The sequence below is a fragment of the Salvia splendens genome, chromosome 10 (assembly GCF_004379255.2).
Source record: "Salvia splendens isolate huo1 chromosome 10, SspV2, whole genome shotgun sequence".
Lineage (NCBI taxonomy): Eukaryota > Viridiplantae > Streptophyta > Magnoliopsida > Lamiales > Lamiaceae > Salvia > Salvia splendens.
Window position 1 is genome coordinate 19185658 of NC_056041.1, and position 12201 is coordinate 19197858.

General features: G+C 34.7%; 1 protein-coding gene across 1 annotated transcript; it reads right to left on the reverse strand.

Moving 5' to 3' along the window:
* Window positions 1-507: 507 nt before the first annotated feature.
* LOC121751470 (MADS-box protein SOC1-like) lies at window positions 508-5644 on the reverse strand. The gene is made up of 7 exons (XM_042146219.1): window positions 4904-5644; window positions 3359-3437; window positions 1752-1813; window positions 1568-1667; window positions 1429-1470; window positions 1302-1343; window positions 508-917 (listed from the first exon to the last, which is right to left on the reverse strand). Exons 1-7 carry the CDS (start codon window positions 5083-5085, stop codon window positions 780-782), a joined length of 645 nt encoding a protein of 214 aa, XP_042002153.1. The 5' UTR covers window positions 5086-5644; the 3' UTR covers window positions 508-779.
* Between the last annotated feature and the right edge of the window lie 6557 nt (window positions 5645-12201).

Sequence of the window (12201 nt, forward strand, 5' to 3'; positions counted from 1 at the left end):
TGTGGGCGCGGACAAATAAACTGAGGATGTGGACAAAAAAATTAACGGGGCTATTGGAAGTGTCCGCCTTATAGTGGATGCCCTAACTACAGTAAACACATTATTGAAATTTTCCAAACTCTCATTTTTCACATATCAGGCTTAACAAATACTTGCTCTGTCCAAAAAAAAAACTAATTTTACCATTTCTGGACCATCCTTTATAATTAGACTAAGTCTAAATATGGAAAGTTTTAACCAATTACACACCACTAATAATGTGCACCCCATAATCTACTAATACTATTTACATTATCTTTTTCTTATCTCTATCTTATTTTACTAATTGCATATTAATGTCCGAGTTATTTACAAGTTTGTCAATTTTTTTAGAACGAAGAAAATATTTCATAATTTTTGGTGAACATATCAATATAGATAAATATGATTAATTTTCATAGAGATAGTAAGTACATAATGTATTGCAGTCGCATAACATAACATCCATAAGGAAAACTGAAGAAACAGTTACAACAATGTAATTACCTCAGTAAATAATTTAAGCTGTTGAAGTTTCAAACGTAACTCTACAATGCAAAATAAAATTTACCCATTTTCTTGGTCATTTTTTTCTTTAATTTAGAAAGGTAAGAACTCCTGTAATATAAAAGGCCAGCCCGAGTTTAGTGAGTTAACCCTATATGAAGGAGCTAATATATGAGTAATTATTAATTAGATTTATTTGTTAAGGAGAGGTAATTATTTTGATTTAATAAATAAGTGGGTAATGATTAATTGTATCAAGAGACAATATTCCTGCAGGGAGTTGGTAGGCCAATAAACAATTCAGTCGTCACCGCCTCCGACCTCTCTATGCTTTTACTGTAACTCCCAATTTCTCTACGCATTTCTGATGCCTGATTTTGCTTCAATCCAATCTGCACACAATCATTTAGTCTTATTTTTATCCTATATCTTGGACAATTGAATGACTCAAATATTATGATAATCTATATATGGAGTACTAATTTTGACTTGAAGACAAATTTCTAAGTATATACTCCCTCCTGTCATTAAACATCTCAATTCAATCTGACACTAGTTTTAAAAAAATGTAATAGAAAATGAATTGAAAAGGCTAGTGGAATGAGAGCGTGAGAGAATGAGTTAGTGGAATGAAAGTGTGACAATAATTGCAGATGGACGGAAAATGAAACTACTTTGGCAGATGGAGAGAATATATATAGTATACTATATCAAGGTAATGCAACTTCAAAAAACAAAAATGAAAAAATGTTGATGAATAAACACATTTTAATTACCTTTTGCCTGAGCTTTTGGTTCTCATCTAATAAAAACTTTTCCTGAAATCAATACAGGAATGATGAAGCATAAATTAATCATCAATGTAAAGCAAGAGTAGGGAAAAACAGGCACGAGTTATCACACCTTTGATATCAACTTTTCTGTTTCCTCATTGTACAATTGAACCTGCATGGAATATATTTATATATACTATAGTTAAAAAACATGAACATATCACAAAAATATTGAACGTAACACACACATATAGTAGAGATGTCTCTACCTTTCTGGCCCTTATGCTATTAATGCTTCTTTCGAGCCGGTTCTCGATTTGTTCAAGTTCATCCATGGAGCACGACCCGAGATTATGCCCTAAAAGATTCCTGGTGTCATAACCACACAGTTACGTACTTAGACACAATGGATTAGCCGAAATTCTTTTTATCTTTCTAAAGAAGAGAAGCTACCGTTGGGAATTCTCGAGTAGCTCTATCTTCTGCGACATGAATGCTGCTTCGTGCTTTAAGCGCTGCGGTAAGATCAAGCGAGAAAACAATGTTATTTAAATAAATGAAAACTCAGATTGAGTCAATATATAAAGATATTCATTTGGCCAATGTAAACATATAAAAGAGAGCAAATACATCATAAAAATAGCTATTTTGGACTTGAAGTGAAATTTTGCCCCCAACTTCTGGCTGAACTCATATAAGCTACTTATAAAAACTACTGAAAAATATTTGGCCAAATAAACTCCAAAAGAAACTTACTATAAGATGGTAAAACTTAAAATAAGCTTAGCCACACACTCACCCCTTAGTCTTATTTCACAACTAAGAAGTTTTGTTCTATACTATAGGCAAAATGGACCAATTAGTAATTGACATTTGACAACTATCACTATGATTCATGGAATATACTGTAACAATTATTGTTGTGTATTGTTAAAGTAAAAGGTACGTTTATATTTCCACAAGATCCTAAAATGTACTGGTCAGTGCATTTGATCTACCAAAATCACAACAATTTTTTGGCTTGTAGTTGTATCACAGTACTTTATAACAATATTACTTTCACTAAGATCCTTAAAAGGTATAAAAATTATTATTAGTTCGTTTATTAAGTTACACCTTAAACAAGTATCTTGGAAAATCATAATTCAAATGTATATGACCAGTCACTGCTATACATAGGATTTATTTAATTAATGTTCAATTATTCACCTGCATGATTAAGTTGAGGATGGATAAATTATTGACGTTTAAAGTCGAGTTATATTACATTAGTTGTTATCGTGTACTAGACTACTAGCTTTACATTCTTAGAAATTTTTCGATAAATACTACTGCCCTTCTTATAATTCAAATTATATTCCTACTTTAATTTTATTCCTTTACTTCGTATATTTTTTCATAGATATCACCATTTCATTCTTTATGGGAACAATTATACCTTCCAGTACTTAAAGATGATCATTTCATTTTTTTTATTTCTACTTATTTTAGATTTTAATAAAATTATACTCCATCAGCTCCCCACTAAGGGTCCACTTTTGCCGTTTCCGTTTGTCTCCCAATTAAGTGTTCAATTTCACTTTTACTATAAATGGTAAGTAAGTCTCATATTCCACTAACTCATTCCATTCACATTTCATTATAATACAAATACTATACAAAGGTAACAAATATTTCACTTAGTTCTTTTACATTCTTAAAATCAATGCTGAAAAAAAACTGGGCACTTAATGAGATCGGAGGGAGCACTACATTTATAACTATATTACTATATTTCAATTCAATAACCTCTTAATTATAGTATACTGAGTAATTTTTAAATTTCAGAGTCAAAGTAAAATTTTGAATTTTCTAATAATTAAAACAAAACTTATTTTAAACACTACACACAACACTACATAAAAAACTGCACACTCTTTAAAAAAACATACTCCAAAATTATAGTATTCTGATCTAAATTAGTAGCTAAATAAGAATGCAGCATAAATACAAGTAGTGTTATCTAAAGCCAGACCTTAAGTAATTAATTTGAATATTGTTTTGGGGAAGTGAGGCCAAACCTGCATGTTCTGTTCCAATTCCAAGCCTGAAATACGATCTTTTGTAACTTCCAAATATTTCTCTATTGATTTCTGCATACTGAACAATATATAAAACAAAATTATACACACACACACACAATTCCTAGCTCTCAAATTGTAATTTGTTTACAATATTCATTCCGCCAACAACACACACGTCCATTACACACACAAACCATAGATTCTCGGCTAATACATAAATACTCCATCACTCTTCAAATAAATGTAAGATGCTGAAAGTTAATCGAAAGCCTATTGCATTTATTATGTTATTACTAATTATCTAATAATGAATACATACGTATAACATCTATTAAAAGGCATCAATCATTGACCATCAACAAACAAATATTGATTGTGGGTGCCTTCAAAGATCTAGAAATAATTTTACTGTTGTTCACTTCTTAATTTAAGATGAAGACTTCTCGAAATCCATAATAATTTCCTCAAAAAATCCAGTATATGGGCAAAAAGAGACATATATTGTTGTATTTCATTTAGAACCATAACAAACAATTAATGCAAAGCATGCTTGAATATGTTTAGAAATTATGTCTTTTCTTCTCAAAATTACAACATTATAGTAAGTTTTTCCAGTAGACTTACATTTTTATACCCAACTTGTCAATACATACCTCTTGAAGAAGACTAGGGAACTTTAATTTAAAGGAGCTTGTGGAGAAGTAGTAAGTAATGCACATATATATGAATGCAAAATATGGTCAGCTATACAAATAAATTTTATTCTACAAATCTTATCTATGCATCATCCGTGGGCACAGCTCTCATTTTTTCATGTTAGCATTATCATTTTGTTTTACATATTTTTTACTCTAATGCCTCAAAAATTGTTACTGACGCCATTTATTTTACAAATTACCTTCAAAATAATCAACACTAAATAATAATAAAGTGAAAAGTATTCTAAAAAATGGTTTTTTACATAACATTTCGTCAATTATACACACATACCTATAAGTGATTTGGTTCAAAAGAAATCCACGTTTTCCTATCCTACTGTAATTCTAATTTTTGTGGATCAGAATATATATAAATGTACAAAATGAGATACACAAACAGCATTGAGGGAAACAAAGGTATTAGGGTTCTCACCCATACTGTCTCCACACATACTGTCAATTTTTTTTAAAGGTCTCTTTTGGTATTGTTATTCCCTATTTCTTTGAAGTAATTTTTTTTCTAATTTCATGATTCTTATCATTTTTATTACTATGGTTCATATTCTACCAAAAATTATATTCTCAATAACTATTTATCATTAAAGACCTAACGTAAATTCAGAATTCTTGAACAAATCAAGTGATTGGATGCATAGCACAGCCGAACAGGCCGCCGTATGACATAACAAAACCCTGGGATAAAAAATTTATTGCAACAAGAATTAAGCAATCCGTACACTTTTTTCCTTCTTCTAACATCATCAAAGACAATAGCATAGTGCATCACGATAAAGTAAAAAGAAATTGAAAAAATGAAAAACAAAAAAAAGTGAATAGAACATACTTGGAGCTGGAGAATTCATAGAGCCTTCCTTTAGAAGAGAAGATGATCAAAGCAACATCAGCGTCGCAGAGAACAGAGAGCTCATACGCCTTCTTCAACAGCCCATTTCGACGCTTTGAGAAGGTCACCTGCCTGCTTGATGCATTCTCAATTCGTTTCATTTGCACCTTCCCCCTCACCATTATTTCTATTAATTAATTATACACCAAACACTCTTGAAATTCAAATACACACAAAATTCTAGTACCAATCTTTATACTGGAATTCGAGAGAGTGATTAGTGTAAACACACACATCCCACTCTACAAACCCTAGAAATTAAAAGTGCTTAAAGCAAGCAAGAGAAGAAGCTATGGCCTCCCTATCTATAAACTCTCTCTTTCTCTCTCTAAATAGGAAAGGATCTTGATAATTATCGACATGTCCAAGAAAAAATCATATGTGATAATATTATTCCACCAAGAACATAATAAGCAGATACGAATTAGCTGTAAATGGTATACAGAAAAGGGAATGAGAATTTACACTAAATTAGCATCACAAAAACAGCAAGGATCTTATATTTTCTACTACTACCAAAAAGTCTTGTGCCAATTGACAAAGAAATCTCTTTATTTTGAGGCCACAGAACCCATTTATTTCCGTATTCATCCATAAATCTGTTATTCTCCTACTCTCCTTTTCTCTTCATCTCAAGTCTCACCCACAAAAAAGGGAAAATGCCCACACAAATATAAAATGGATTCGTTTTGTTTCTAGCAAATGGTGAAGAATGGTGAACAATGAAAAAGTTTAACTCTTTTACTTTTACAGCTAATTAATTAAATCCTCCTCCCTCTCATACTACTCGCACTTTTCACTTTGAAAGCGTAAATTTGAACACGAGTAATTAGTGTAATTATATTAAAATTTAAGTGCAATAAGACAACACTAGATAAAGGAAATACGAACTAACTCTAATATCTTAATTAATTAAATACTTTATTTAAAATAGAAATAGTGCAAATAGTTCAGGTCAGTCCGAAAATAAAATATGCAAGTTGCATGGGACGGAGGGATTGCAAGAGTACTAAAAAATATTAACGCAAATAAGCAAAAGTTTTACATTATAATATTAATAAAGAAATGGGACTCATGTCATCACAGTACTATGATATAGACATATAGTAGTAGTCATTGAATAGGCTGCATACAGGTTCACAGCCATCTATGGAAATTGCAGCTTGTAAATGCGTTCCCACTTTCTTTTGGCTCTACTTGATCGTACGATCTTAGTTAGAGTAGCCTTATTTATTTATTTATGTTGAATTACCAATAATGATTTAAACGTAAATGGTTTCGACTTTCCTATGAGGAACGAAATTGAATAATTGAAACTTCTTTTAATTACTATCCTATGAGGAACGAAATGGAATTAATTAAACTTCATTAAACGACTTATGTACTTATAAAACTTTCTGTTTAAACAATTAGTTGAGAAAAATTATTCATGTGTCAAGGAGTCGCATATAAATGCTCTTCATAAATGTATGTTAGTAGAACTGAAATGTGCAAAATAGCCAAAAATTTGATTATTGACCACAAAAAGTTAGAGATGAATTTAATGATATATGTGACATTTAGTCATTTTAGTTTGAAGACAATTATGTCCTTGAGTGAGAATCTTTGATGTAGTTCAAGCTGATGATGCTTCAAATCCCAATATGGCAATATGTAACGTTATATTTCATCCATCCCATTTAAGATCACACGTTTTGTTTTTTAGTTTATCTCAACTAAGATGACATATTTCTTTTTTGAAAACTTTATCTTTCCAATTAATACACTCAACCTATTTTTATCACTCCTATTAAAATATTTCCTCTCTCTTTCTCTCTCTATTTTAATACTTACACCCATATTTTCTCTCTCCAATTAAACACATTAATCAATAACTCTTAAAATCTCGTGCCAACCAAGAAATGTGTTATCTTAGCCGAGACGGAGGGAGTAATAATAACTAAATATAAATATTTACCACAAAAAATTGTCACAGTTGAGTAGTATTTCATATCTTAAAATATGGTGATTATTTAATCATCACTCAATCTACATTACAACATTCTCAAAATACTTTTATAAAGTTTAATACGGAATATTAATCTTGTTGTCCTCAAATTTTGCATTTTTCTAAGATTATAGAAAAGAATCATAATTTTTCTGTTTTGTTTTTCATTTTAATCATATATTATCATTTAATAAAAATATAAATAATGTAATCCTTCTTTACCCTAGCACTCTTATTTATCATTATCAAAGACAGTCTACTAAAAAAAAGAATCGGATTATGTGGCTTGACAGCTGATAAGGCTTGTTTCATGCATTGGTTTTTGAGTGATTTTACGTGCTTATGGGGGAGATAATGCCCAAATCATGAGTTTAAGTGTGCAGGGTGGCTGCTCGATCAGTTAGATTGTGTCGACTAGCCGAGCAGCCGCAGGTTGACCAAAAGGAAGTGAAAATGTAGAAAAACCGCCTAACTGATCAAGAGAAGTTATCAAAAGGAGCAGGAACTGCAATGAAGGGCAAATGAGAGAGAATTCAAAGATATAAGGGTACAAATGTCAAATTATAGAGGATATACCCTAGGGATTGGAGGTTGGGGTCGTCCTATATAAATGGCTCAACATTAAAAGAAAAGGCAACCCTTTTTTTGGGAGAGTCTCTCCACATACACACTCACATCCTTAGACTATCCTCATCCGTCACCCTCATCCAACCCAAACCCAATCAATTTTTTAATAAAATATTCATTTATCTTTCATCTACATATATAACCCTCAACTTATTAAAACTTTTACTTCCATCAATGACCACAACTCAACCCCAATACATATGTTCTTTTTCATATACTTTTAATCAATATAAATTTTATAAATTTATTCAAATATATTAAAAAATTCAGATAAATTATTTTATAATTCAAATTTATAATAAATTATTTTATATACCAAATTTATCAAAACAAGAATGAAAGGAAATTTTGTTTGATAAATTTGGTTTGCTTGTGATGAGTTCTACATGTTCAGTGGGATATATATATAAAAATGAAGCACAATAAAGTAGCAATATACATCGAAAAATGAAGCACAATATAGTAGCAAATAATAATAAAATAATAAATACTAAATTAAACATAAATAAAATAAAATGAAGTAGTACACGTCATTTTTTGGAAGAGTGGTTCACATGATTGTTTGGGAGAATAATTCACATGATTTTTTTTGGAAGAATAAGAATAATAGTAATAAAATATGTTATTGTGCAACCAATAAAAATGTGACATGTGGACTTGACCCTCACTTTATGTATAAGTCGGCTAACCAACACCAAAGAAGAGAGGGTTTTTTTTTTTTTTTTTTTTTTTTTAAATTAACTTCATATATTTATATCATATATATGAAGGAGAAAATTACAAATCAACTCCTATAACAAGAAGGAAAGACAAATTACGCCACCCAGGGTTCGAACTCGAGACCTCCAGGATGGAGGCGGTATCCAGCACCCTTTACCGCTAGGCCAAGGGGCTTGGATACCAAAGAAGAGAGGGGTTGAGGTAATTAATTTTAGAATTATTTGTATTTGTTGCTATTTTGTCTTTTTATGGATGACCTTGTTATGGGTAACAATGGAAGTAGTCTTAGGCCGCCCAAATAGATTAAGTTTTAACAAAAACTATTAATTTTAGATCAAAACAGTATGTATTCTACTATTTAGGACCATAACATACATAAAGTATAGGTTTTAAGAATAATTTAGCAGAAGAGATTGAATTTGAATTTTATAATTAAGTTATGTCCGCATATTGCCAACTGACAAATGTAATTGGGCTTCTAGGCCACTTCAACATTGACTGGAGATCTAATCATGTATGTACCCTTACAGATACGGACACGCGGCGTGATCCAACAAGTAGACGTTTTCGTATTTAACTATGGTGACACTTTATTTAACATAAAAATAAGCAGCCTCTTATAAATGCATTTTCAATGAAATCCAGTCATTTCTACAGCTACGAATCAGGGCACCCGCAATGGGGCGCCTGATGGCGTCCATCATCTTCGGGCGCGGATGATGCCCGAAACGGCTGAAAATGTTACTCTTGAGGAACTTGGCTACCTCTTTCGCCTCACACGTGCTCGTGGCCTTGGCTTCTATCCACTTAGAGATGTAGTCAACTGCGACTAAAATATACAGGTTTCCATAGGACAAGGGAAAATGACCCATGAAGTCCATCCCCCATATGTCGAACAACTCACAAACAATAACCGGTACTTGTGGCATTTCATCTCGTGCAGAGATCCCACCGGTCAGTTGGCAACGTTCACAGCTTCTACAGAATTCATAAGCATCTTTGTTGAGAGTTGGCCAGTAGAATCCACTTTCCCGAATCTTTCATGCCGTTTTCTTGGGACCGAAGTGTCCTCCACATGCCAAGGAGTGGCAATGTGTCAGTACGTCCCTCTGCTCCCAATCAGGAACACATCTTCTTATCACTTGATCTGCTCCTACTTTCCACAGGTATGGGTCGTCCCAAAAGTAGTATTTCGACTAACTTCTGATCTTCATTCTTTGAGCCTTGGTGACGTTTGACACTTCTGGAAGTTCTCCTGTCACTAGGTAGTTGGCTAGGTCCGCAAACCATGGCTCCTGCCCTATTTTTTCTTATCACTTGATCTGCTCCTACTTTCCACAGGTATGGGTCGTTCCAAAAGTAGTATTTCGACTCATTCTGATCTTCATTCTTTGAGCCTTGGTGACGTTTGGCACTTCTGGAAGTTCTCATGTCACTAGGTAGTTGGCTAGGTCCACAAACCATGGCTCCTGCCCTATTTTTTCTTTCCCTTTTGTTGTTGTATCTTGGCCAGTGAGCTTCATTACCTCTTCCCAATCAATTTTTCTGACGGTAAAAATCACTTCACATAAGTGTTCCTCCGGGAACCGGTCGTGCACCTCCTCGCTGCTTCCATCTTGCACTATTCTGCTTAAATGATCCGCTACTTTATTCTCGACTCCTTTTTTGTCTTCCACCTCCCAATCGAATTCTTGTAGTAGAAGTACCCATCAGATCAAGCGGGGCTTTGATTCTTTCTTGGAAATCAGGTACTTAATGGCCGCATGGTCAGTATAGACGATGACCTTGGATCCTAACAAGTACTGCCGGAACTTCTAAAATGAATACACCACGGCCAGCATCTCCTTCTCAGTGGTGTCATAATTCCTTTGAGTCTGATTCAATGTTTTAGATGCATAGAAGATCACATACCTTTTTCCTTTGATTTTCTGACCCAGAACAGCTCCCATTGCATAGTCGCTGGCATCACACAATCACTTCGAAAGGATGATCCCAGTCAGGAGCCCGGATGATTGGTGCGGATATCAGCTTTTCTTTGAGAAGGTTGAAAGCGGCTTTGCACTGTTCATCAAAAACGAACTCTACCTCGTTTTGAAGGATTCTGGTAAGGGGTTAGGAGATTTTGGCGAAGACCTTAATAAATCGTCGATAAAACCCTGCATGCCCCAGAAAACCCCTTATTTCTTTCTGGTCAGTAGGGAATGGCAGCTAGGATATGACGTCCACCTTGGCTTGATCCACCTGGATCCCTCTCTCCGACACCACGTGTCCTAGGACGATCTCTTCTGTGACCATGAAATGGCACTTCTCGAAATTCAAGACTAGGCTCTTTGCTTGACACCTTTCCAGAACTACATCCAAGTGATGAAGGCACGAGTCGAAAGAGTCTCTGTAGACTGCAAAGTCATCCATGAATATCTCTATACAATCCTCGATCAGATCGAAAAATATGCTCATCATGCATCGTTGAAATGTACCCGGGGCGTTGCACAGAGCGAATGGCATGCGTCTCTACGCGTAGGTTCCGAATGGGCAGGTGAAGGTGGTTTTGTCCTGGTCTTCAGGATCCACGTAGATTTGGAAATATCCGTTGTACCCATCTAAAAATACTTCTTCCCAGCCAGTCGCTCCAACATCTGATCGATGAACGGCAGGGGGATGTGGTCCTTCATGGTTGTGGCGTTCAGTTTGCGGTAGTCTATGCACATCCGCCAACCAGTGACTAGCCTTGTTGGTATCAGCTCATTCCTCTCATTTTGAACCACTTGGACCCCTGACTTCTTGGGGACCATATGAATGTGGCTGACCCACTCGCTGTCGGGCACCGAATAGATAATTCCCAACGACAACAATTTCAAAATTTCCTTCAATATCTCCTCCCGCATGTTAGGGTTCACCTTCCGCTGCGAGTCTCGATGTGCTTTCGATCCTTCTTCCAGCCTGATGTGGTGCATACAGACATCGGGGCTTATTCCCACCAAATCTGTAAGGCTCCATCCAATTGCTCTTTTGTTCTTGCTCAACACAGTCAGTAGTCTTGCCTCTTGCTCTTCCGTAAGGCTGCTGCTGATAATCACAGGATATGAGTCTTCTTCCCCGAGGAAGGCATACTTCAGGTTTGCTGGCAGTTTCTTTAAATCAACTTATGGGGGAAGTGTGTCTGCGGGTAGAAGGTGCCTTGCGGAATCCCCCTCCTTTTCTAATTCATCACCTGAGAATTCTTCTGTACTGGCTGGTAGTCGAGCCCCTGCGGCTCCAATAAATTTTGATTTCTGGCAAAAGTTCTTAATTGCTCCTTCTATCTCTTCATCAGTCAACCCTTGGTTGCTGATCAGATCGCACCATGCAGCTGCTTCTACATCAGCCTGTCCATACACATCCAACGCTTGGAGTTTTTCTTGCAATAATTCGGTCTCAAGAAAATCTTGGACTAGGGGGTCAATTACATCAACATAGCATAGATTTTCAGAATCGATAGGCTTCTTCATGGCCTCATTGATATCAAAGGTGAATTTCTCTCCATGAAAATCAATGCAAATTATCCCCTTAGTCATGTCCACGATTGTCTTAGTTGTTCTAAAAAATGGTCTCCCTAATAATATACCGCTAGACTCCCTAGCTTCAGACTCACTCATCTTGATCACATAAAAGTCAGCAGGATAAGTAAAATTATGCACTCTCACCAATACATTTTCCAACACGCCCTCAGGATTTATGCATGATCTATCAGTCAGTTGGATTAACACCATAGTGTTTGACAACTTTACTCCCTTCAACCGATTATAGATTGATAATGGCATAACATTTATAGATGCTCCCAGATCACACATCGCATGCTCGACTTTTACATCTCCTATAGTTATAGGTAAAGTGAACATACCTGGGTCGGCTCTTTTGGGCGGTA